This window comes from Sinocyclocheilus anshuiensis, unplaced genomic scaffold, assembly GCF_001515605.1.
Source record: "Sinocyclocheilus anshuiensis isolate Anshui unplaced genomic scaffold, SAMN03320099.WGS_v1.1 scaffold257, whole genome shotgun sequence".
NCBI lineage: Eukaryota > Metazoa > Chordata > Actinopteri > Cypriniformes > Cyprinidae > Sinocyclocheilus > Sinocyclocheilus anshuiensis.
This window is the reverse complement of record NW_015539889.1, coordinates 1,452,987-1,479,329: the sequence shown is the minus strand read 5'-3', so window position 1 is coordinate 1,479,329 and position 26,343 is coordinate 1,452,987. Positions and strand designations below refer to the sequence as shown.

The 26,343-nt window shown below is 38.3% G+C and overlaps 1 protein-coding gene across 5 annotated transcripts in view; it reads right to left on the bottom strand.

Annotated features, from left to right (window-relative positions):
• Positions 1-2,253: 2,253 nt before the first annotated feature.
• Positions 2,254-26,343, bottom strand: part of LOC107685650 (IQ motif and SEC7 domain-containing protein 1-like) — a 218,825-nt gene continuing 194,735 nt past the window's right edge. For 3 of the 5 annotated variants that reach the window (XM_016482311.1, XM_016482314.1, XM_016482313.1), the window contains 13 exons: positions 20,710-20,983; positions 18,631-19,892; positions 17,003-17,164; positions 15,519-15,641; positions 14,336-14,502; positions 13,850-13,989; positions 12,002-12,031; positions 11,132-11,257; positions 10,771-10,870; positions 10,270-10,431; positions 9,910-10,086; positions 7,627-7,676; positions 2,254-5,496 (listed from right to left, as the gene is read on the bottom strand). In XM_016482311.1, the coding sequence (XP_016337797.1) occupies positions 4,942-5,496; positions 7,627-7,676; positions 9,910-10,086; positions 10,270-10,431; positions 10,771-10,870; positions 11,132-11,257; positions 12,002-12,031; positions 13,850-13,989; positions 14,336-14,502; positions 15,519-15,641; positions 17,003-17,164; positions 18,631-19,892; positions 20,710-20,983 (3,328 nt within the window). In that variant the 3' untranslated portion in view covers positions 2,254-4,941. Of the gene's footprint in view, positions 5,497-7,626; positions 7,677-9,909; positions 10,087-10,269; positions 10,432-10,770; positions 10,871-11,131; positions 11,258-12,001; positions 12,032-13,849; positions 13,990-14,335; positions 14,503-15,518; positions 15,642-17,002; positions 17,165-18,630; positions 19,893-20,709; positions 20,984-25,095; positions 25,278-26,343 lie in introns of those variants that run through there. The other 2 variants (XM_016482312.1, XM_016482315.1) reach the window with 2 other exon arrangements.

Below are 26,343 nucleotides of genomic sequence, written 5' to 3'. Positions count from 1 at the left end.
CACTGCTGTGCAGTTCACTTCATGCCCTGCAGATGTCAGTATTTAGCCGCACTACGCAAATTGCTGAGTGAAAACATTGATCGTGAATCGTGAATTCTATCTAGTGACTGAATTCATCACAGCACTTGCTTAGATTTATGTGAATTGCTGCGTTCAAATATGACTGAAATAACTGTGATTAGCAGTTAAGTGGGTCTCTTTCCTCCCAGTCCTTCTTTGGGCAGCGATGCCGCCGTTAGTGTTGACAATGAGGATTTAACCCTCAAAGCTGCTCTATTAATAGCCTATGCAGCAAGCCAGACAGGCACAGACAAAAAGGGCACAGAGTCTCTTTCTCACCACCTGTCTGTAGGTCACATTCATAAGAAACAGTTTATCCAGTCATTCACAACTGATGTGCTGTGCATTTTATTCACGTAACCATGAATCTTGAGGCTTTCAGCCTTAGGCTATCATCTTTAATAATATCTACCATTCAAAAGTTTGGGGTTGGTAAGATTTTTAAACGTTTTTTTCACCAAGACTGCTTTTATTTGATCAAAAACACAGTACAACAATAATATTGTATTTAACAACTGTCTTCTATTGTAATATATTTCAAAATGTAATGTGATGCAAAGCTGAATTTCCAGCAGTCATGACTCCAGACTTCAGTGTCACATGATCCTTCAGAAATCATTTTAATATTCTGATTTGCTGTGCAAGAAACATTATTTATTTATTATTATTATCATTAATGTTGAAAAGAGTTTTCAAAGCATTTGTGTGATGTCTTGGCTCCTAACGTGTAACTTCTATCAGCGCATAAAGGAGGATGTACTGACCTTGAGTTTGACATCCACGGATATAAAGATACTAAGAAACTCAAGTTCATCAAAGCTCATAAAAGCTCCCAAGGAGTACTGAGAAGGCAGAGACTAACCTACCAGTTATTAACAGGATGCTTTAGTTTGATCAATATCAACAGAAATGAACGCATAAGAATATGTCAGACAGAGAAAGACTATTGCAAGGATTCTGACAATCACCAAACCTTCATACAACAAGTTACGCAATGACCTCGCTGACTCAAATGTACTTGTATGTTGAATTCAACTTTGCCTTGGAGAGTTTTGAAGGTATTTCTCATGATTTATAAATAACTATGATACAAGAGTGCATTCATAAAATGGCTTTTGAGATTCACAGAACATGTTAAGGACTTGGAGACATGCATGTAAAATAATTGACATCAATGTGTGCTTTAATACAGAACAATACAAGTTAGGAATTTTCGGTATATTGATTTATTTCATGTTCTCAACATGGTCACAGTTATAGTTAAACATCAATAGGGTCTCATCATCTACTTAGAAACAGAATGCATATTAAAACCATCCTCTCGTTTGGTAATTAAAAAAAATGAAATGTATGAGTGGACGCACATGAAAGGCGATGAGAGTTATGTAGCAGTCGGCTTATTAAAGAAGATCCTATGACAAATTCAAGAAGTACATTTGGTAGCAGAAGCAGTGTCATCTTAATATGAGTCTCTTTAAGGTGGAAAATGACTTCAAGTCAATGCGATGGCTGAGCGAAAAACAAAAAAGTATAATACAGACTATGTACACGTAAACCCAACCTACTACCGATTCACTTTCCCTTTACCATCCATATTAGATTTATATATATGATATGTTTTTTTTCTAATTTCTCACATTGGCTTGTGATATATACAGCGACACAGGCTTTTTACAGAAAAACAGAAGTGTCATTTTTAGTGCTGTCAAACCGATTAATCTTGATTAATCGCATCCAAAATAAATGTTTGTGTTTACATAATAGATGCGTGTGCACTGTGTATATATAAAAACACATACATACATACATACACATGTATATATTTAAGAAATATAATAATATACAAATAAAACTGTTCTTTATTTTTCAGAAACAGTAGGTGTATTTAACTAGCATTCAAGATACAAATATAACAAATATAAAAATAAAACACTATATATATATATATATATATATATATATATATATATATAATATAAATCATACATAAATATTAATATGTATATATAAACACACATGTAAATATTTCTTAAATATATACATGTATGTCTGTGTACTTATATATATACACATTTAAATATACACAGTGCACACACATCTATTATGTAAACACAAACATTTATTTTGGATGCGATTAATCACGATTAATCGATTTGGCAGCACTACTTTTTAGAGATCTTTTTAGGGGGTAAACAAGTGATATACATGCTGAGATGCAGTGGCACAGCATAAAATGTAACAGCAAGCCAACATCACTTAAAAAAAAGTAAAACAAAACAAAACAATAAAACTGACCAATCGAACAAACAAAAGATGAGAAAAAACATAATTAAAAGAAAGCACATTTCTTCATTTTTAAATAAGCTCACATTTCAACCAGAGGTGCTAGGCATCAGCATGCAAAGCTTTGTGACGTTTTGACAAAGCTGAAGCACCACAATACATTTACAATACACTGCACTGAAATCCATGAAAAACATTCCAACACAAAGGCGAAAAACCTAAAAAAAAAAACATACAAAGAGACATTTTGTTGACAGTTCTTTGAATTTATGGTGGGTTATTTAGTCAGAAATGGCTTCGGATTATTGCACTTGTACACAGAGATGGGCTGTCCTAGTCTGATTAATTATGAAGTCTGATAAGGACATAGACACAGATTTATGCTCTATTATCCATAAGCTTCTATTATTATTATTATACGGATGTGCCCCGGTGGCACTTCATTACGATTAGGCTACAGGCTAATATTTTCCTTTATAAACTATTTGAAAATCAGTGTTTGATTTTTCAAGCCCAGATAAACAATAAACAGATGTCTCCTAATTGAATCTATTTAGTTACGAAACAGGATAAAGACGCTTTGAATGAAGAGAAGTCTACAGATTTTAATATGTTCATCATCATCATCACTCATTTAACAACGGTCAACAGTAACACTGATAATATCTCTGGAAATATGCAATATCTAGAGAATATTTTGTACAATATACATGCAAGAGTACTTTAGTTGACATTCCTGACTGTAGGTTGCAGGTAAAACAGAGACCAGGGAGAACAAGATGTCAGTGGGGGCGAGAAACAATATGGGGTTTGACGTATGATATTAGAAATATAACAAAAACAACAAACAAACAAACCAACGAATCAATTGGTCGCAATTCTGAATGTACAAAACCGAAACATACATATTGCACATGATTAATTAATTAAAGAAAAAAAGAAAGAAAATCTGAAAAAAGAGAAACAACGCACAGCAAATGTTGTAACTGCTGACACTGGTCTCAGCATAAGAGAGCGAGTTCATTTCAGCCGTGGTTTCTGTACATTAAGTGATTATTTACAAAGAAAAGTGCTGTTCAGAAGCTCTGTGCTTGAGTTAAAAGAGCTTTGACACACGAAACTATTACACAAATCACAGCTCCGTCACCATTTATCTACTTACAGTATAAAACAAGTCAAAAGTTGAACCGAGAAAGGGGATATGTGTGAAAAAACATGTTCAAATCCATTCCGAGTGAGAACACATCCATCTGACCCACTGCTACATATTATATGCAGTTTACATTACATTAGATTACATTACATTAGCTGTGTTTCTGAGCAAGTGAAAGGCATTCTCACAGGAGGACAGAAGAATATGTATCAAATCTACTTCATTTCCACACAGAAGAGGGCACACACTCAGTCTGCTGAGAAAAATCAACATCTCTGCACAAACTAACTCTTGAAATATAGGGAGAGAATTCGATCAGCTTTGAAGTGCAGCCTGCTTTCCTCCAACACAAACACTACCTCTAATGTTAGACGTCAAAATAGCCTTCTCCATCACACCGGCTTTACCATAAACATCTTCAAACGTACATTTATTTCATATTGATTTATTCATCTCTAAAAAAATAGTTAAAAAAATAAAACCATGTCGCAGCAGTGGCCGAGACCGACAAATCGAGGCCGTGGAAGATCCATCGATGAGCTCGCCTGTTCTGCCCTCCCCCTTCCCACAGTCCCTGTGATTGGTTTGCGCTACGTAGATCCCAAAGAAGATGGAGAGAAACGCAAGCCGGAGATTCCAGGAGAATCTTCCAACTTCAAGGCAACCAACAATTTCCATTTTTTTTCAGTATCAGTGAAAACTAGTAACTCCTCTGTCAAGAGTACACAGAGAATATTGAGATTTTATCTGAGGCTTCAGATCATTTTTGTTCTATAACAATAATAATAATAGCTGGTAATATTATTATTATTATTTTACAAAATACTATATGCACGACATACACAAAGCAAATCTTTTTTCTCTTTTTTTGGGGAATAACTCAGTCACTGCTTAATAATTGGCACGTTATAGTCCCCTAACTATATCACAGAAATGTGTGGTCTACAGCTACATTAAATACTGGAACACCACTCGTTGTGACCGACTTCGACAGACCCTTCTCTCAAACCGTTCTTTAGTTTCTGCAAACTAATAAGCAGGCTATTTGATAATGCATTTTGGGTAGATAAGTACAAGAAAACAGTTGCCACGGTCTTTTGCGCATGCTCTTGCTTCACCGCCAAAGTCGAGAGGGTTGAAAGTCTCTAAAATCGAGCCTAAAAGAAGCAGCTTTATCTGGGGCTCTACAACTTGAGCAATGACTGGAAAGAACTGATGATTTGAGTTCTAGCTACCCTAAACGAGAAGGCCGGTGCTACACAGTGTGGCTCCCCTTTCCAGAGGAAACGGGTACTGGATGAGTTGAGACGTGTGACAAGGTGCCCTTTTGTTCGTGTCCTGGTAGGCAGCAATAATCCGTTGCATGTTACAATCTAAAGAGAGGCCCAACGGTCACCCCGCCAAAAACGGTCCCATTCCCATGTGGAAAGAGTTCGTGGAGGGGCTCAAACCACAGTGCTGATGCCGCTGTGTTTGGGCTTGGTGCTGCTGGCCGCCGGAGGAGGGGCTGGAGGCTGGCTGTGGTGGTGAGGTGCATGCTGGGAGTGGGAGGGGTGCGAGGGGTGTGGCCCGTGGCCGTGGGGACCGTGCGAGTGGCTGTGAGAGGACGAGGGACCGGTCGGGGGGTGGTATTGGTGGGGCGGGTGTTGAATGTGTGTTGGGGGGTGGTAGTGATGGTGGTGGTGGTACGGAGGGGGATTCTGCATGTGGCAAAGCTGAGCGTGGTGGGGGTGCATCTGGGCCTGGGTCTCGGTGACTGTGACGCCGTCACGGGCCGTGTGGTGCAGGTTGGAAGGGTGAGGGGTGTGAGAGATGAGTGTTGGGTGGGCGGAGTGGGAGGGGTGCGAGGGCTGGGGAGGCAAAGAGGGCGACTTTCCCCGCTTGGTTCCGAACAGGGAGCCCAGGAGAGAAGAGGAGTTGGGGATGGACTGCTGGCGGGAGGGGCATTCTCGGCTGGAAGTGGCCCGACGCCGTATGTGGGGGCTGCTAATGATGGACCCCTGCAGGAGAACGATGGAAAGAGAGAGAATGAAGAAGTTAAACACGAGATATGTACAGCATGCTCAATGAGTCAAGAGCACAGTTCCACTAATATTCCTCATTCTGCACTCTAAATTTTTAAATGTTCATTTGACTTAATTTAAATATGTAATTATTAGGGTTGGGAACCAAGAATCCATTTTTCCGTTTTCAAAAACAAAGCAAAACAAAACAGCAATGATTTTCATGACATTCAGTTTTGTTAACAGGTCTTCAATGAGCTTATTTTTGGACCAGCATAGTCCAATCCATGAATCATTAAAAAGACTCACAAATAGGTCCAGTACGGAGTTATTGGTTTGAATCAGTCTAATGGCTCATTCACTGAATGAATCAATTTGATTCTTTACTTTCATTACTTTGATCATGTCCAAAACAAGGAGAACCACAAACTGTTAAAAGAGACTTAAAACAGTGTAGCTATTGATTAGTTGTTCATAAAGCAGTGTAGTTAAAGACACATATTCAGAACAGAACTGAATTAATAATAAAAAACTTAAAAAAAATATTTGTTAAGTAAAAAAGGAAACTAAGTGTAATCTAATTTAAAACTAATTCTTTGATTCCCATCCCAAATAATTACATATTTCATATATTTCAAGTCATAAAACATATTCACTACTGTTGGGGTTGGTAAGATTTTTTTTATATTTCTGAAATGAGTATCTTATGTACACCAAGTCTGCATTTATTTGATCAAAATTCAGTAAAACCATATAAATTATATTTTACAATTTTATTACAATTACAATGTTTTCTATTTTAATATATTTTAAAATGTACGGTACTTTATTCCTGTGATGGCAAAGCTGAATGTTCAGCATCATTACTCCAGTCTTCAGTGTCACACGATTCTTCAGAAATCATTCTAATATTCTGATTTGGTGCTCAAGAAATATTTTGTATTTTTATTAATTTTAACAGTTTTGTGGAAACCATGATACATTCTTTTTTTTAAGGACTCTTTGACGAATAAAAAGTTAAACAGAACAGCATTTATTTTGAATAGAATTCTGTTGTAACATTATAAATGCGTCCTTGGTAAACAAGTTTTTTTTTTTCAAATTCTTAAAAATGTATTCTTTAAAAGTCTTACTGACCCCAAACTTTTGAATAGTAGTGTAATTTTGACCAAAAGATGAAGCAAATTTATTACCCAAAATAGTCTCTCATAAAAAGTACTCTAAAAATGATTCCATTTATGTCAGTATTATAAAACAAGGACACAGCACTCAAGCAATGGATCATGACCATCCATCAGCAGTTAATACATTTATAAAAGACTGAAGCAGAACCCTGAAAGCCATGCATTACATGCAAAAGCTGAAACAAGCAAGATTGAGTTAGTCAGCGTTTAGTAATGTTAAAGCAAGCATATGGGCTTCTCCTACATTCCAGAATGGGTTGCCAATCAAACTGGCACACATAATAACCTATATGGACTAAAAGGGTGACAATCCAAATCCAGTCTATTAAAGCATCACCTTTGCTAAACTCCCTCATCTTTATTATGCTTATCTGCATGGGATGGGAAACAATTTCAAGGCATTCCGAGAGGTAAAAGGTGTTTAGGGCTGGAGAGGAAGAGGTCAAGTGGTTGGAGGTTGGTGAGGAAATGAAGACTTGCACTTTTTGAAGTGCTCAAACGCAACACTCTATTGTTCACTTGCAGCGGCCAAATAAAACATGCCACCAGGAATCAAATCGAAACAATTTGCGAAAATAAAAAGACACACACAGCCCACGGAACGTGACATGGGATGTTTGCATTAGTTGAGTCATGCTGACTAAGTTGGACCATGGAGATGTTATGATATGTGATGTGAGCCACGGGGGCAGAATTCCCCGTCATTCCACATAAGCTCCACATGAACAGGCAGTCTATGCATGCAGGGTGGCCTACTTAGTCCAAAAACAATACCACACACATACAGACAGTGGGAACTATTGAGCAAAGAAGCAACCCAAAAGAAAAGATGGTAGACAGACCAGAGAAATAAATAAAGCAAAGTTGCAGTTTTGAAATGCAACACTGTCACACAGAATAGTGACCTGTTGTAGGTTCTTGCATCCTATATCACGGTACTTACTTCCATATTGCTGTCTAGAGATCCTGCACTGCTGCGGCGCCCCCGCTTGCCTGAGCGAGACATGCAATATGATAGATTAGAGCACGCTCGAACAGTCAGATATATAGAGGCGTGTGTAGAGGCATATATATCCTGCCTGCCTACAGGGGCGCTATTGAGACATGAAGCAAGCAGCCGCTGTTTAAACAGGGAGGGAGGGTAGAGCCAGGTGGGTCGGGAGCTTTTAAAGGGCCAAAGGATGAGGGTATACTGGTCCTAAAATCAATGAGCATAGAGCTACATCTTCAAGTATCTTAAGCAAACTGGGTTTTGATGACTACAAGCAAACTGATCCCTACACTAGATCGCAGCAGCAACTGAACCAAAACAAGCAAAAACAGTGGGAAAAAAATCTTTATTATTTCTGATGCATGGACAAATACAAATGTGGCAGCCTAGACTGGCAGTATGAAACCACTGACCATCTTTAGTAAGTACTGAATGATTGAATGACAATGTTAGGAGAGCTATCAACTGCTAGACACATAGCTTTGTCTTAAAGGAATAGTTCACCAAAAAATTCATCATAAAGGCACTTTAACTTCAAACTGTTGCTTCTGGCCATAATAACGAATCCATAACCCATATTAACGCTTCCTCCAGTGAAAAAGTCCATCCCCCTGTTGTCCGCTCAATTAAAATCCACTGACATATTTATTTATGTCTTATATTATATTATATGTTTTGACTTATATTTCACTTATTTACCGATTCAGACGAGATGACTTTTACACTGGAAAAAGCAGTAGTATGGATAGAGGACTCGTATTTATTTGTTTCTTACAAACACACAGCTTTTCACTTCAAAAGTATGGATTACTTGTGGATTACTGTGATGTTTTTATCAGCTGTCATTCTGACGGCACCCATTCACTGCAGAGGTTCCACTAGTGAGCAAGTGATGTAATGCAACTTTCTCCAAATCTGTTCAGATGAAGAAACAAACTCATCTACTGTACATCTTTTTTGGGTGAACTTTTCTTTAATGCATTATTTAAAAAATACTGCACACATTTTCAGTGTTTTCACTGTAGAGGATTGCTGGAGTGGTATATTCATAGCTTTGCCAGTCATCTCTCAAGTTCACATGTGTCGTGTCCCCTGCCATCAGGCTCAGCAGCCAGCTCGGTTGAGTTCAATTCACACTTATGGAGCATGACTACGCTGTTAAATGATTGTTCTAACTGAGAAAGCATGAGGTCACACTTCACACTATCCCTTTTTTTCAGTGTAGTGACTGCCATGGGTGGGAAGATATCACAGCTTGTGAATTGTGTGAGGTTCAATTATAGAGTAGGGAAAAACAACTAATGTGGAAGATAATATTTGTCAGGATGCATCTAGCTTCATTAGCCATGGCAAAGGACATTCATAATAGGGCTGGGTGACAGGTTACTATTATTTAGATATTTTTCAGCATCCTTATGTAATATTATAAATATAATATAATTGTATTATAATTATAATAACAACAAAATAAAATGTATTTTAATGATAATAACAACATTATAAAACTGATTATAATTATCACATACCATATATATCTTAAATATCTTAAAGACATATATGGTATGTGATAATTATAAGCTTAAATATCTTTAAAAAATATCTTGTTAAAATATCTTGATATTTGTGTATTTGAAAAAATTCAACCAAGAGGCCATGGAGATATAAACAATATTTATGTAGATAAAAAACTACTGTAAAAATCAGTGTAATTTTAGTACTTCAATTTATTTCAGTTTGTTGCCAAGGCAATATTTCTATTTTTTGTTTGTGTAAGTTCTTCATTAAATATATATATATATATATATATATATATATCATTTTTTTTTGTACCAAAAACTATTTTTAATAATTATTGCTTTAGTTAACAATAACAACACTGGTAAAAACCTGGTTAAAATAATCAAAGCATGAATCTGTATACTAATTTTCACTAGACAAGGACCTCAAAACTAGTCCAATGACAAGGACTTTAGCAAACCTAATAGACAAATAAAAGCAGGTTGGAAATTAATTTTAAATTGGCAATAAAATCTTGGTTATATTATATATCACCCAGCATAAATAATCGAGGCTACACTAATGGTTGTGGACAAACACCAATTTAGAAGCAAGCATTTAGCGCTCTACTTTGGCAAGAGGCGAAGTATTGTTTGGACAAGACTGCACAAAATAATCTGTTTGTAACAGATAAAGCCAGAAACACATGACATATCTTATGTGGGTCTGTACACTCACCTGCATCTGAAAGGTCACGCAAGGAGCTGCTGAGGGCACTTCTCTTGAGGCCTTCACCCATGGCATAACTGTCATCCAGACTGGTGCGACTCAGATTGCCATTTCCTGTCTCTTTCTTCAGCCCTGAGCTCTGGGAAATGCTGGGACGGACCACACCTTTCTGCTTCTCCAGTTCAGCTGCATAAAACGATTTCAACTTCAATGATCATATTTCACACACATTTCATTGCTTTTAGATACATTTGCTGTGCAATTTGAAAAACAGGCACATTATTCGAGCCCCTTATGACTTTTTTTCTTTCTTCTGTGGACTATACTGGTCACTCTTGTCAACAATGAAAGTGAATAAGAGCTGCTTACACTCTATTCTGTACTTCTCCATCTCCTGCACCTCTGCGATGGACTCCCGCAGGTCATCGGTGAACTTCTTGCGGTCTTGCGGGTTGGGGGCGTTGAAGTTAATGAGAACCTTGATGTCTGCACCTGGAAGAGCTGAAGTGAGACGCACTCCATTGGGGTAATCTGAAAAGCAGCAGCGGGAGAGAAATATTTACAGACCGGCAAATCACGAGAGCACTCTGACGTGCTCTAATCAGAGGGACGCACTGATCGATATTCTCACATTTCGCAATCGCATATTTGTGAGCAAAACACATCGTAATACACAATACTTTGATTGTGAAAATAAATTTTTCAGTCAACAGCAGAATTATGACCTTTAACACCTGTTTTGTGTTTTCCTGTGCAGTGAAAAGTCTGTTTTTTACTTGACACGCTAAACTGTACGGACATGGAAAAAACAGCCCACAAAAGGGCAACATGGGGTCAGAAGGGCTTTGACCCTTTGCTGAGGGTACTTACACTGGTTTTCAAACAGAAGCACCTGCATCCCGTATAGAGAAAAGGACTGCCTGAAGCTGTACGTCACCGAATTCTTCTTCTTCTGGAAAATCTTAGTGACCTGAATCAAAAGCATGTCACATTAGGATCCCATCTGTTCCTAATTATCCTTGGCTCTTTTCTTTGAGCTGAGTAACACTTTCTGATTGTCTTTTGGACACATGATGTACACAACTGCTGACATAGAGTTAGACTAAATATGTCTCGCTGACCATTACACAGTCATAACAACAAGAACTTAACAACATAACAAAAGATGCTATGATGTAAGACAGTTCGGTCTTATTTTGCGTCATGGGCTATGAAGTGTGTGCTTTCGTACCACTAAAACGTCATTGAACAGGAATATCTCTCTCTGGTGGAGACCCAGCTTCTGAGGTTTGTTAGGGTCAGGCACTTCGAACAGCCTGCAGTAACATACCAGTCTGCGATGTGGTAGAGACAGCACCTGTGTGTGGGACACAAATATTGATTAGCTCGAACCTGGTCCATAAATGAGACCCTAGACATGTTCAGAATGTCATACTAGCACACAACTTACTATTGCTGCAGTACAGCATGTATACTCTTCAAGAGTATGTATATTTTCAGTATGGATAAAATAACCGAATGACCTGTATACTACAGAGATTACTGCATGAAATACGGTATCCCAAAATGCAATGTGCTTGACTTGCCACTATGGTGGAATGGTGGAACTGGTAATTTACTGGTAACTTACATTTACATGCATAAATGTAAATGTAAATGACCAGTTTCACCATTTTAATGAGTCTCTTTTTATTTGTTTTTTGATCAGAAATATTACATTCAAACATGATTAATTGGAAAAAAAAATGTAGTGTAGTAGTTTGAAATGTGGAATAATACTTATTGTTTCACTTATTATTTAATAAAAAATAGAATATAGTATATACAGTGCAGTATTCAGTAAGTAACAAAATAGGTATAATAATAATTGATTTTTTAGGTAATACATTTTTTAATTAATTAAATAATTTTATTTTATTGGATAATATTTATCCCCCACCCCCAACCTCCTACATTATACTTGGAAAAAAAACTGAGCAGAAAGAAAACCTCCTATAAAATAATTTATTTGATTGAAAATAACTGTTTTGTAACCATGGTTATCTGACTTAAATTGTTTAACGACAGTAAGAGGAATGAAAACAGTAAACATTACACTCACACATCCAAGGCCATGGTGCAGAGACCCGATCTGAAAAGTGAAAAAATGAGACTGATGAGTAAGGATCATAGCGAGAGGACTGAAGGGAGGCTTGAAGGTCAGAGAGTGGTCTCTGTCTCTCGTTATTAAGACCCCCCCTCCATCTACCTGTCAGATGTGAGCAGTGCTGTGTGAATGGGGTCAGAAGGGAGGTTAATGAGGAGCCAAACTGCTGCTGCTTGAAACTGTGACAGGGAGTCTCGGCCAGTTTTCAGAAACCTAATTACAGCACCCGGGATGCAGGGTCTGCAGGCAGGGGTCTCAGGCACAGCAGCCTTCTATCTGAGCTCCACAGGAGATCTCCATTATGTCCTCTCCAAAGATGTGTGGAAGATACACCAGGGAGAAGGTTTTCCTGGCAACCAAGCCATGTGTGCCATTTCCATTAAAGCTTAAATGTTAATTATTTCAGCTCTGAAAACCCACAGTGCCTCCAAATTCAACTGTGTGACAAGCACTCAATGTGGTAAAGAAGATGCAAGTTCATTATGGAAACAGCTTCAGTTAGTTTAGCCTTGGGAGAGACTCTGCTGAGGGATGATGTATATTGTTCTGATCTTGTGGATTATACAACTCTACATACATACACCTTTAGAGGTAACAGACTTTAGTCAAGGTAGATGCTAATGGTCTACAATTTGTTTAAGAAGCATATCAGAACGGTAATAAGCATATTATTATAATGATTTCTGAAGGATCATGTGACACTGAAGACTGGAGTGATGACTGCAGAAAATTCAGCTTTGCCATCAAAGGAATAAATAACATTTATAACATTTTAAGATTTTATATAAAATATATTAAAATAGAAAACAGTCATTTTAAATTGTAATAATATTTCACAATATTACTGCTTTTACTTTTGATCAAATAAATAAAGTCTTGAAGAGCATCTGATGCTTCTTAAAAAAAAAACAGTAAACACCCCAAACTTTGTAAAAAAAATATAATAATAATAAATAAAATATGCTAAGCTAAGCTAAAGGTTAAGAAACTAAAGTTCAGCTAAATGTCATGCTTAAAATGTCATCTTCGATTTTTTTTATACAATATGTAATGGCGGGAGAGTCCCTTCTCTGTGTCTCTCCATCCACAAAGGGATCATTGCACTGAAAAAGATGAAACTATATGTATTTAAATATTTTAAATTGTAAAATCTATTTAAAACATATCTATAATTTTCAGTTGTGTCACATTAAATATGTAATATACTCTATATGCTGCCTCTGAATAAGTTCTCTGGTTGTAACCCGCTGTGCCGCATAATAAGATGGTTGAGTTCAGAGCAGGTGAACTATTAGTAGATTTCATCTTTAGGTTACTCTGAAGGCCTCTGTGCAGAAGCAAATCACATTTATCATTGTAGAGCATCACGCAGCTCTCGCCACATGACTTACATACACGCTCAGACACCACAGTCAGACACTGTGAAGGTCTCAAGGTAGGTATTAGATCTGTCATAAAGAAAAACATCTTGTAGATAAAGAATCTTCTAGGAGTCTCAATGTCACGTGGCTCTTGAGGATAAAAAAGTGTTTGCAAATGGTTACTGACAGAACAATAAAACCTATAGATCTACACTGCATGGAGTCACAAGGGCATAAAAACACACAATAGGTGAGAGAAGGAACATGTTTAACCAATCTCCTTGGATCATTTCACACCACTGGACCGTGACTAGAATCGATAAAGTGTCATTTCTAGAACCGGGGTCAACATGATGGATAGAGATGGACTGTTCCTGCAAGTAAGGCACTACAAGATGGTTTGGATAGAAGTGTGGAAGACAAAAGTGACAATGACACTCACCGGCTTTTTGCCAACTATGAGTTTCTCCACCTTCTGCACCTGGGAGACGTGGTCTTCGTTAGTTTTAAGCTCTCGCTTCCGGATTCGCTCGTAGATGCCAACCAACATCTCTCTTGGGATATCCTCTCCGTCGTCCACCCCTGTGCACAGGAAGCAAAAAACAAAAGAGATTGGATATTTAGGGCACGCAAAAGATTTATGGAAATTTTAGGAAAGAATTAGAAATGTAGGTCAAGCACATCTGAATTACAACGTGACTATATTTACATATGGAAGTCGAATGTGAATCTGTTTGCTTTGCTCCAATTATTATGCAAGGTTGTGACCAGAAAGATGTCATTGCTATCCTAAAGAAGCCATTCATCAGTCTGGAGCACATGCATTAAGTTTTTTTTTAGTATGATAAAAATATCTGAATGCCTTTGAAGGGAATTTATGGATGGAACAGATTCAGTTTGCAATGAAAAATGTTAATGTGAATCTCACCGCGAAGGTTCTTTACAAAGTCCTCCAGTTTCATCTTCCTCTCTGGCTTCACGTTTGGGCTGTACATGTCCGTGTTGAGGAGTATAATGGCAAACGCCAGGATGAAGATGGTATCGGGGTTCCTAAATTGACGCACCACCCCCGGGTTGCAGATGCAGTAGCGCTGACTGAATGGAAATAATAAACACAACTACAACAAATGAACAAAGTGAAACAAATTAATATGAGACTGCACTTCTACAGAATCAATAGCTGCTCTGGTGAGTAATTGGTGCTAGATGCACAAGCCTGAAAGAGAATGGTAAAACTGCCATCCTGTTAAAGAGCTATGTTCTTTCAGATAACACTTGAATGGACTTTAAACTGTTCATTTGGAAAGATGTCTGCCTCAAAGGGTTTAGCTATAACAATATTTTTTGAAAGTCTACGGGTGGTAAGCAGGCAACCATTGGAGTTATCTTCACACACGTTGTAAGCCGGTGTGATCGCTCAAATGACAGGCGGTCCTTGAGAGCCGATCGAACAATGTGTTCTGTGGGCTAAGGGAGTGTCGAAGACCAAAAAAGCAAAATATCTTAGAGGCTTTTTCTTGCTTAAACAAGGTTTAACTGAAAATGATAATTGTTCCATCTTCATTGTCTAAAATTCTGTCATTATTTATTCACCCTTACGTTAGTCCAAACCCATATAACTTACTGTCTATGTGGAAAACAAGAGGTGAATTTTTAGGTGAATATCCCGGCCACTCTTTTCGAAAATATGAAAATGAATGATAAGTTGCCTTGATGTCATTTCAATGATGTGTTGAAATGAATGATAGGTTGCCCATCTCCAAAAATGACCCATAAATATATCATAAAAGAGGTTCAATGACTTATGGGCTATATTCCAAGTCTTCTGAGCAATATTGTAGTTTTGTAACAGACCAAATTTTAAGTTGTTATGCACTAAACATCTTGATCTCTTTGGCATGTTAATAGAAAATATTATTTTGATTATGAATCATTGGATATTTTTAATGGATCAGTTGAGTCAGTTCACAAAACCCAGTCTGAATGACTCATTCATGAGTCAGATGGATATAAGCACAACATTTTAAAACAAGTGAGAGTTTTCATTCTTGTGTGAACTATCCCTTTAACAGTGCTTCTTTTTTTAAAGAATCAACTGAAATGTTTTTCACCTGAAGGCTTCAATGAGTCGCTCCACCTTCTGCGCCTCTCCCTGCACCCGGATATGTGCCTGGAATTTTCTCAAGGCTTCATCCAGCTCCATTCCAGAGAAATCCATCTCATCTACCACACAGCTGGAAAAAGATAATGAACAAAGTCAAAGGACTGCTACATTCTTTCCTGCACTGTTAGTTTGGAAATCTTCTGGGGGAAAAATGCATTCTATTCCATTAATTTTATTAATTTTCACAGCACACATGAAGATATTTTAAACTGAGAGTGTTCACTGCTTTTAGAAAAAGGAAAAAGGAGACAAATCCGATAAAAGCAAGTTCTATCAGTCTCTAAATCACAATCATGGGGCATACAAAGCATTCTGAGGGACATTTTGCTCCAGGGATACTCAAGAGTGCATTTGATCTCACATGTCAAGATTTACTGATTTTTCAAGGAAGTGCCTTTAAAAAAAGTGCTTTCAGACTGAGCTGAACACAGACTGCATGGGCTTATCTGCCCTCATTATTTTGACATTACTGGCATTTTGAAAAGGGAGGATGAGTTAACTTAAGAGTGAGAATGAGTTGATTCATTCCCAGGCACATTGCTTCAGAGAAGTACTCCATGAATCCAGACACCTTATTCAATACGTACAAAGCAGTGCAAGAGTCCATACATTTTATCCCTCTCTCACACTTTGATTCCGAACTAATTTCAAGGGGTCACTAACAATTACGGCAAATTCTTGTGGTTATCAATTTTTTAGTTTTCAATTTTCTGAAATGGAATTAATATTTTCCACCTTTGATCCTAAATGCACTCAATTTAAAAAGAGGACACTAAATGGATGTGGGTAGAATTGTAAAGAACCAGTTTAAAACAATGGACTATGATCTTTGATCCTACATGCACTCAAAGCCACATGAGCTTGAAAGGCTTAGACACGGTGGTCAGTTTATCTCAGGAGGGAACACATAAATTCATAAAGGCTCCAGTGATACTGGCTTAATGTAATTTACCAAGTTAATTCTGCTGTGGCGAGGATAGTAACGGATAGCGAAGAACATAATTACAGAGGAGCATCCTAAAATTAAAGATTATTATGATGGAATTCTAGTTGAATTTTTTTCTTTATTTTTCTTTCTTTGGAAAATTTGTGTTTTCTTTTTTTGTGAACGTAGGTCACATATGGTTTACTTGGAGCATGGACTGGTTAAATAGAAAAAAAACGAACAAAAAACTGCAGCATCTGCCAGTAAATTAATTAGATTAAAACTGAATTGTGTAAATTTTTTTCTATAATAATATACTTTTACCAGTCCTGGTTTAATGGGCAGAGACAACTAATTGCAAATAACCCATGCACAAAACAAAAAGTGCTGCATAAAAATTTACTGCATATTTGAAATAACTTGGCTTTTGAGTATATTTCACTTTGAATGACTGTTTATGTATATACAATACACCCAACTAACCCAGTTAAAGTTGTTGAACTTACTCAAGAACATCTCTGTTGAACTGTTTCTGCCTGTTGCCCAGGAACTCGCCAATCATCTGTCGACTCAGCCCTTTTCTCTGTAACAGGAAATGGGCAACTCCCACAGGTGTGTCTGGGACAAATCCTCGCTCAATCAGGTATTGGATGCCTTTTTCAGGTTTCCTAGAGACGATAAAAGAAGATCAAGAGTCTGAACAGTGCCTGTACTGGTCCCAAAGTGTGACTAAGCATCTCAGCTCAAGTATGTTCTTGCGACTGGACTGTTACCATACAAGATTAAAAGGAACTTAATGGCCCAGTGCAAAAACAGGCAAATCCACAATCATCCAAGATTAGAGGTTCCCACTTTAAACAAGGCTTTAAACGAACAAACACATTCTAAGACTCACACATACTGGCACATAAACATGCACAGCCCCAGCAGCAAGCAAGCACCTTAATCCATTCAATAAGAAATTAAATCTGATCTGAAATATCTCATGATTGCAAAATAAATGATCAAAGATAATCCCTCTTTTATTATAAGGAGCTTAAAAAAAGAATGAACCTTGTTCGTCTTAAGTACACAGAGCTAGATAGTAAACTCTGGTTATGAGGGCAGTGTGCTTTCCTTGATCAACATCCCAACTAAACTAATAGTGTTCTCATCACAGTTCTAATTGCTTGATCGCTAATCAAATTTGGAGCGCTGAGTGGCAATCAAACAGCACCACATGCATGCACACAGACATACTGAATAAATAAATGAGCCAAAATTATAATGAATGTCTGGAAAAGGAAAACACACGTCTATTGCTCTTTGTGCACTTGGTTTAGATGATAATTGAAAAAACATTAGCTCGCGGCATTGTTTGTGCACAAAGATCTTTCACAGCTATTAACACAGCTCTGACTGGCGCTAATGAAAATCATTACTCAATGCAACTGAAACATGACACTCCAAAACAGAGTATGTGAGTGGCGTGGGAATGAGGAGCAAAGTAGCATCATTTTTGCCTGGAGTGAGGTGTGTTCCTCTAGCTCAAATAGTTGAGCATTACACTAGCAATGCCAAAGTCGTAGGCTTGATCGCTTGAATGCAAGTAATTTTTGATAAAAACATCTGCCAACTGCATTAATATAATATTTAAAATTTTCAAAATGTGCAAGTATAATATAATCACATGCTGGCAACAATTCACATCATAATCATGCTAACATATGCATATGAACATAAAAAACATACTGAAACAACTTAGTGTGGTCATGTTTACCTTATTGAAACGAGCATGGCCATGTATACCTTACGCCCCGTGGATTTAAAAATGGATTAAAGTCTGTTGAACTTATGATATGCAAATTTGCCATGTTTTGTAATATGAAGTTTCTTGGATAGTAATGACCTGTGATTCAGCTGTGCTTCGTGCTGCTTTGCTACACTATAGACATTGGACAATGAACCCACTTTGTCTGTGAAATTTAGCTTAAGTTAATGCTACAGTCACAGTGTTCAAATTGTTCTAGAAGCAGAAAATGGAAAACCCGGAGTGGATTTCGAGTGGACACTCCACTCCACTCCACTCCACTCACATACTCTTTTCCCAAACTAGCTTTCTACAACCAAAAGCATGCATTCACACTTCACCTACTTGTTAAAAAGGTTCAGGCCGATACGATAGTGCCTCTTGCGGATGATATCGTTGCTGAACGCGGGCGAGTCCCAACTGTTGCGGGTCTCTTTATGATATGTCTGCTTGCTGAGAGTCTGCTCTCGAAGACTATCCCTGGATGAGGACTCCGAACTGCAGTTGATGGTATCATTGGAATTGGAAGTGCTGTTGATGCTGTCGTTATCGCCGTCAGAGAAGTCAGACTCAGATTTGCTCTGCCGGTTGGCAGTGCCGTTGATTGCCAGGTGGCTCTCCAGTTGCCGCGGCCGATGCCGAGGAGCTTCGTCATCTCTTGTCGGTCCCCGTGGTGGTAGCGCGTGAGAGGGGATGTGTTTCGGGCTGCCCTGCTGGCTGGCAATGCCCCGATCGTAAGTGTTCTGCCTCTTGAGAGAGCTTCGGTCAGAACGGTCACTCAGCTCAACTGAGCTATCGCTGGGAGGTTCGATGGTGAGCAGGGGAAGGTGGTCTATCCTCAATCTCTGCTCTTGACACTCCAGAGACGGGGTGCTTCGGCAGCTAGTGTCTGTGTCGGCCTTTTCATCCTTATGAGCTAGAGACCAGTAGTCCTGCGAGGAGTTCAAACAACGTAGACGGAGGTCCGACTCTGTGCTAGAGGGTCTGTCAACTGATTGTGATAAAGGAAGAGGAGGGGAGAGCTCTTCCTCATCTATATAAAGTGTCACATCGCTATAGGAGGCTGTCATCTCGTCTCGCTTACGGTGATCACTACTGTGGGAAGGCTTGACCTGGTAGGTAACCTCTTGCTCCCTGTCCGGATGGCCTCTGGTTGGCTCTGGCTGTCCCTCGTCTCCATGTAGGCTGCGACAGTTCAGAGCATCATCTATCGACTCTGCCAATGATTTCACTTGTCGAGAGAAAACGTCCTCCAGCTCTGTAATGGCGTCCGTGAAATCGCTCTGGACCGCAGGCGACTTCATGTTGGTGGGGACCATCTCTCCACGCTCTGATTGCACCAAGGCTCCTAGTTTAGAACCATCATCTGTAAGAGACACCTGCTTCCCCTCAAAATATGAACTGTGGACTTTTTCAGGTCCTTCAAATGAAAACTGCATTCTCATATTGGACAAAACTATGCGTCTGGACATGCGGTTCTCCGACATAGAACTCCTGAGGCGCTCAAAGTTCTTGTTCATCTGATATTGGGGGAAGGCAGTCTGGATTGTTCGCGCAGCATGTCGGGTTATAAAACGCCCTCCATATTTGCGCTCCAGCATCTCCACCTGTGGAAACACAAAGATTACGCACCACTTTTAGTGATAGTAGCAAAACCCAAACGTGCAAATGTCCCTTCCTTAGTCTTACAGAATTTTATTGTTGACAAGGATTTTGTTTTCCATCCCATGACACAATATGACTGGACCAAACCTCAAGCCAAAAATGGTAAGCCACATAAATAAAAGACAAATAAAAGCCACACATGGTACTAACTATTAAAGCTTGGGTATTTTGCCAGATAGGATGGATAAAACCATTTAATCCCTTATAAAGGCATCATGGACTGAAGAACGCCTTTAGCATGGTACCTAAGAAACCGGTTGTAACCCACTACCATGCAAAAGCCAGCTCAAGACCTTTTTAGCCTGAAGAATGGGCAGAACTAATCACATTTCTCAGCTCTGTGACCTCACACAGAGACGGTGGGCAGCACGCCACTGGATAGTACCACAACACAGTCACTCTGAATACGAATCACTCTCCCAGCATGCAGTTATGAGTTATGATTCTCATCTCCCAAATCCTAAAAGGTCCTCACTGATCTCATATCAGCCTTTGGGTGTATCAAATTACTTCATATGAAAGACATCCAGTCACCACAAGCAACCTGAAGGAATTAATGTTCACCCAAATACAATAAACTAGATTTATTTACACAGTCCTTTGAGGGGAAGTACATCAAGCATAAGCTGAAGCCCCGAACCTCAATCACACTCCCTCTGCACCAAAAAGGCTCATCGCAATATGAATACAAATAGTTGGTGGAGAATTTATGGTTTGGTAGTTGGTAGCATTCCAGTTAAAGATCATGAAGAGATCTACCTGTTTGTCTTGGAGGTCGGTTGACAGCTCATAGCTCTCAGACAGTGATCGTGAGCGTTTGATGGCGTCCTCTTCTGCCTGTTTGCGAAGGATCGACTGGGAATGCTGGAGTTTGGGTCGCCGCGGGCGCTGCCGTACCTCGTGAGCGTACAGTGGTGGGCTGTCGAAGTGCTCGCCACTGATGATGGCACTGCGGCTCACCGGCCCTCGTAAGTAACCACCACTGTTTTCTAGAGAGGGGCCCGCCTCACCACCCGGAACCTCACCTTCCACACTGTAGAGGGCAAAAGAAAGAAAATGTAAGTTGATAGTGTGGGTTAGAAAAAAATTTAACAACATGTCACACTACACTGATTGCATGATCTGTTTTTGATTCACTAAAAATAACTGACTCAGTCATAAGAGTCATTTGTTTGTGAATTGGACTGTTCAGATTACGTCATTATTTTCCAATAAATGCTCTGTTATTGCATCACATTCAATACAAATGGCAATATGACAAAATATGAAGATTCAGACTAAATTCTACAGACCAGCATTCTATACAGTACATATAACACACGCAACCTTGTTTTTCCAGACACAAATCAAAGTTCCTTGTAAATCCCATTATCCACTCCCACAAGCTTACACGTGAGATTACAAGTTGAGCTTTGAACTGGTGTGGAGGTATAAAAGCAAACGACTACTTTTATAGTAACACACAATGGTATGGTGCATCTCTGTCAAGATAAATAAAGAGCTCTTTGTGCAAAAATTGTGTAAATATAAACTTCCTGCAGACAAAACTCATCGCTCACTGTTCAGGATATTCAGGAAACAGTCTCAACACAGATCCCCCAGAGATTATCTTTCAATTGATTAAGTTAGCATTTACTTTAGTACTTTGGTGTAATCCATGAGTTTCAATCTATGTACTTTTTTTTATAACATACTGCCTCCGTGGTATGTGCTTTTAGCTACTAATTCCTCCAGTACTGCATACTATGATAAAACATTCTAGCAGTCTAGTGTCAGCTGTGACATACATCATGCTTACACACCAAACAACACACTCCGGGCCATAGCTCAGAGAATCAACAGCATAACTCCTACCTGTGAACACCTTAGCAGAGGTATATCTGCTGCGACAAATGACTTTTGTTGCTCGAGGCGATGAGTAAAAAGAAAACTGACACATTCGTAAACAGATAAAACAATCACACATACTTCAGCCACGCCATTTCTAATGTTATTGCTTGGAAAGGTCAAAGTACATAATGAGGGTTATTTGATTACAATGCATATCAGTTACACCAGTGAGAGAGAGATGACAGATATAGGTGATTTTGATGATGCTAGAAACATACAGTAGTCTTATCATAGTCGATCTCAGGACCAGTGACAAAATTCATATGGATGGGTCTGGTTCAAGATTTAATAAATATGTCAAGCAAATTATTTTCAATCTTTCATACTGTACATTATAATTTGTAATTTATAACTTTCTAGAATTTATTTTTTTAAAACAAAGAGATATAGATTTATAATATCAGCCATAAATTGACAATAATTATCAGCTTTTCTGTAAACTATATATATATATTTTTGATGGAAATATTGTTCCAGCACCAAGAAGGATGTTGATCCAGGAAGGTATCCTACTCTTCAGCTGTCATTATATTCCACAAAAGCCAAATCTGAATTCTTTCAGTACATGTTTGTCTTTACTGCTTCTCATCCACACACTCAGTGCCAGCAGATTAACTTTCTAGATTAAGTGGTCTTCTTTTAATTAAATGAACTAGTGTTCAGTAGAGTGTTCAGTATTACAGAGATGAGAACACTGACACAGTCAGATTGATTGAATTTGTTCATCTTGTATAGGGGAAGCGGCAGAGGAGAGATGTATGGATGTCAGAGCACTTGGCACTGTTTGCAGGTGTTTCCAATCTGGGATAAGACAATACAAGAGCCTGGTGTAGATTGACTTCATCATGCAATATCCTCAGGGGGGCAGGCTCTATTGAGCCGATACACCCTTATACACCCCTTCAGCTAGTGCTGTGATCATCAAATGACATACAGAGGATGCTGAGAGATGATGGGTCGAAGGTATTAGAGACTGTTCTCACACTTTGTGACTGGTCTGTATTCACCTGCTGCTTCTGTAAAAATACTCTGAAATACAGATTCAAAAGGGAGGTCACCACAACAATCAGACATAAACATTTCGTCAGACTCACAGGTCATGGCAATTATTGTGCACACATAATGCCACATAATACAGCTGATATAAAATAAAATGTAAATATTATAAAATTTTAAAATTTGCCTTGGCAACTAACCGAAATATGCTGATGTACTAATATTAGCAATGTTGGGGAAAGTTACTTTTAAAAGTAATGCATTACAATATTGCGTTACTCCATAAAAAAGTAACTAATTACATTACTCAGCTACTTTTTATGGAAAGTAATGCATTAAGTTATTTTTTGTCACCTTAGCTGGGCTTGCTTAATTATTTTTAATAACAACAAAAAACAAAGTTATATTTTTGGCAACTGTAAAGGACCTTTTACACAAAAACTGAAATGAATAAGCCTCAGCCTGAAGGAAAAGCCTCTGCACCTCACTCCCAATTTTTTTCAATACGGGGACAGGAGAGGTGTCAGTGAATAAATGGGAAAACAAAGTAACTCGGATTTCTTATTTGAAAAAGTAACTAGATATTTTCTGCTAAATTTAAAAGTAATGCGTTACTTTACTAGTTACTTAAAAAAGTAATATGATTATGTAACTTGCGTTACTTGTAATGTGTTACCAACACTGAATATTACTACAACTAAAACTGAAATAAATATAAATTAAAGCTAAATATAAATAATAAAAATGTACAAATAAAAACACGATAAATGACAAACTTAAATTAATATTAAAACTGAAGGTATAAAAATAAAAGGCCATTCAAAATATTAATAAGTATTATAAAAGTATATAAATAGTACTAAAATAACACTGGATAATTTCGATTAAATGTAAATTTACAACAATTCTTATGACTTTTTAGAGGTGGCATAAATGCAATCCAATAATTGCCCTTAGGGTTACTTTATATAATCAACACTAAACGAACAATTGTATAAAATGCTACTGACAAAAATCATAATGTTCATCAATAAGTACATATCAAACGAACAACAGTCACTCTACAGTACTCTTGAAACACAGTCACGTCATCCTTCAGAAATCATTCTAATATGTTGATTTGGTGCTCAAGGAGCATTTCTAATTATTATCAATGCTGAAAACAGTTGTACTGCTTAATATTTTTGTGGATATTTCTAAATGTTAAAAATGTATTTCATTTAAAGAAAAAAATCTTACTGACTCCAAACAACCTTAGGTTTCTGAGGCTTTGAGGGGGCAGAAGAAGCTGTCAAAATTACAGATGGGGGTTTCCCCCAGAATTACGCACATATATAAGTTTCACTGTCATTGTTCGGTATGTGTGTGATCTTTAAGACCCTCACATGACACAAGTGCTTTAAATCCAGGTTTGAGAGCATTAGAGGACCAGGCAGGCTGCATTCACAAGCGTGGCACTTCACATGAATGCAGCCCTGTTGATGACTGGGAAATGCTCCGGCATCTTACATAAAGCACTCATTGTTCAAATAAAGCTTGTTTTACTAACATCACCAAGCTTATTCTGGTATTATATGAATTTCAATGGGGCTGATCTTCTAATATACATACATCTCTCTATTTGTTATGATTAATAAGATCAAATTGTTTTGTTGGCAATGCCACCATGGCACCACCTTCCCATGACCAAGTTAAAAAAATACACAGCTGAAAAACTCACACTCACACAAATACTTCATCCATTAGCAATAAAAACAAGCAGAATGGCTGATGTAGAGACCTCACTGAAAAAAAAAAAATCTATTCTTGTTATAATTTCTGACTAACACAATCTGCATTTACAATCAGTGATGGACAGAGGTCATCAATGACAAAAAGAAGAACAGAAAAGGAAAAATCTGGAATGGCATTAATGCACATTTTCATGGAAATTACATGGATATAAATGCATCTGTCCGGTGCAAGATCAACTGAAACATCACTCAAAAGCACAACTAGAAACAGAAGTGCGCTCAGAGCAACAATGGAGGGGTTTGCGCAATAGAGGAAGATCCCCAATAATTCAAAGCAGGTAAATGAAACAAAGAGCCACAGAGCAAGATGTCTCATAAAACATCTGTGATCTACTTACAAACACACACAGATACAACAATACACCCCGTCCCAATGAATAAGAACACAGTAGAGACACACTTTAAACTTATTTCTACTTCTATACATGTTCTTAAACACACACACATACACGCACAGAAATCTTACCAGCTCCCCAGTTCCAGCAGAGACTGGCTTCTGTCTGAAGCGCAGTGCAAACACCACATGTCGATCTCTGATCCCTACAAACATCAACATCCCTTTGGCCTGTGGCTGCCCATCTCCTTGCCAGGCAAAGCCGTCTCATAGGAAAAAGAGGCACGCTCTCAGTCCCACTAAAGAACACTAAATCCTCACACTCTCCGTTGCGCGTGCTCTTTCCTTCTCTCCTTTTTTCCTCTGACTTTGCGGAAGGGGTGCTCTGAGGGGTGTGCAGAGAAGGGGAGGGAATGCCACAGTCCGGAAAACTAATTACGCGATGGCGGGAATATAAACGAAAGAGGAGGGAACGGGCCGGCCCGCCGAGTCTGGAGCAACAGAGCCAAAAGAACATAGGCTGGAAAGCCACGAAGGGATCGGGAAGCCCCTCTGGAATGACAAAAGGATGTGAGTCTATAAATAGCACGATCATAGGATGGACTAAAACTGGATGGATTCTCAGGTTTCAACGCCTGCAGTAATATGAGCTCGTAACGTGTCGCACACACGCTCCAGACTGGACTGGAGAAGTGCAGCCAAAAAGCACTCTTTACTCAACGGCCAGTTTACACACCCATGATGAATCCTGAAGAAAGTTACAACCCTGCTTTGTAATTTGTCATGCGAATTAAAGCAGCTGTGTGGATTTCTATTGCCTTAAAGAGATACTTCACCCCAAAAAATTTGTCATCATTTATTCACCCTCATGTCATTCCAAACCCTTTCTTTTCTTCTGTGGAAAACACAAAAGAACAACCGTTTCTGTCTATGCAATGAAAGCCAAAGGGGTCTAAAACAAAAATGAACCACATTGATTTTCATTGACAGGTTTTCAGTTGGGGAAAAAAACCCAGATGCTTTTCAAAATATCTGCTTTTGCATTCCACATAAGAAAGAAAGTAAGAAAGTCACACAGGTTTGGAACAACATAAGAATTACTAAAAATGAATAAACATTCATTTTTTGGGTGAACTCTAATTTATTATTATTATTATTATTATTATTATTATAACTCTAATTTCAAATGTAAAAAGCCTAATTTGAGGAAAACCTAAAAACTGTCTAAAGTGCATCAAAATGTCAACGATGTCCAGCTGACACCGTTTTCACAGACAAGGATCTGTTGTCTTGTAAAAGAGGTCTAAAAACACACACACACACACACACACACACACACACAAAACAAAACTCACTCACTCACACACACACACACACACA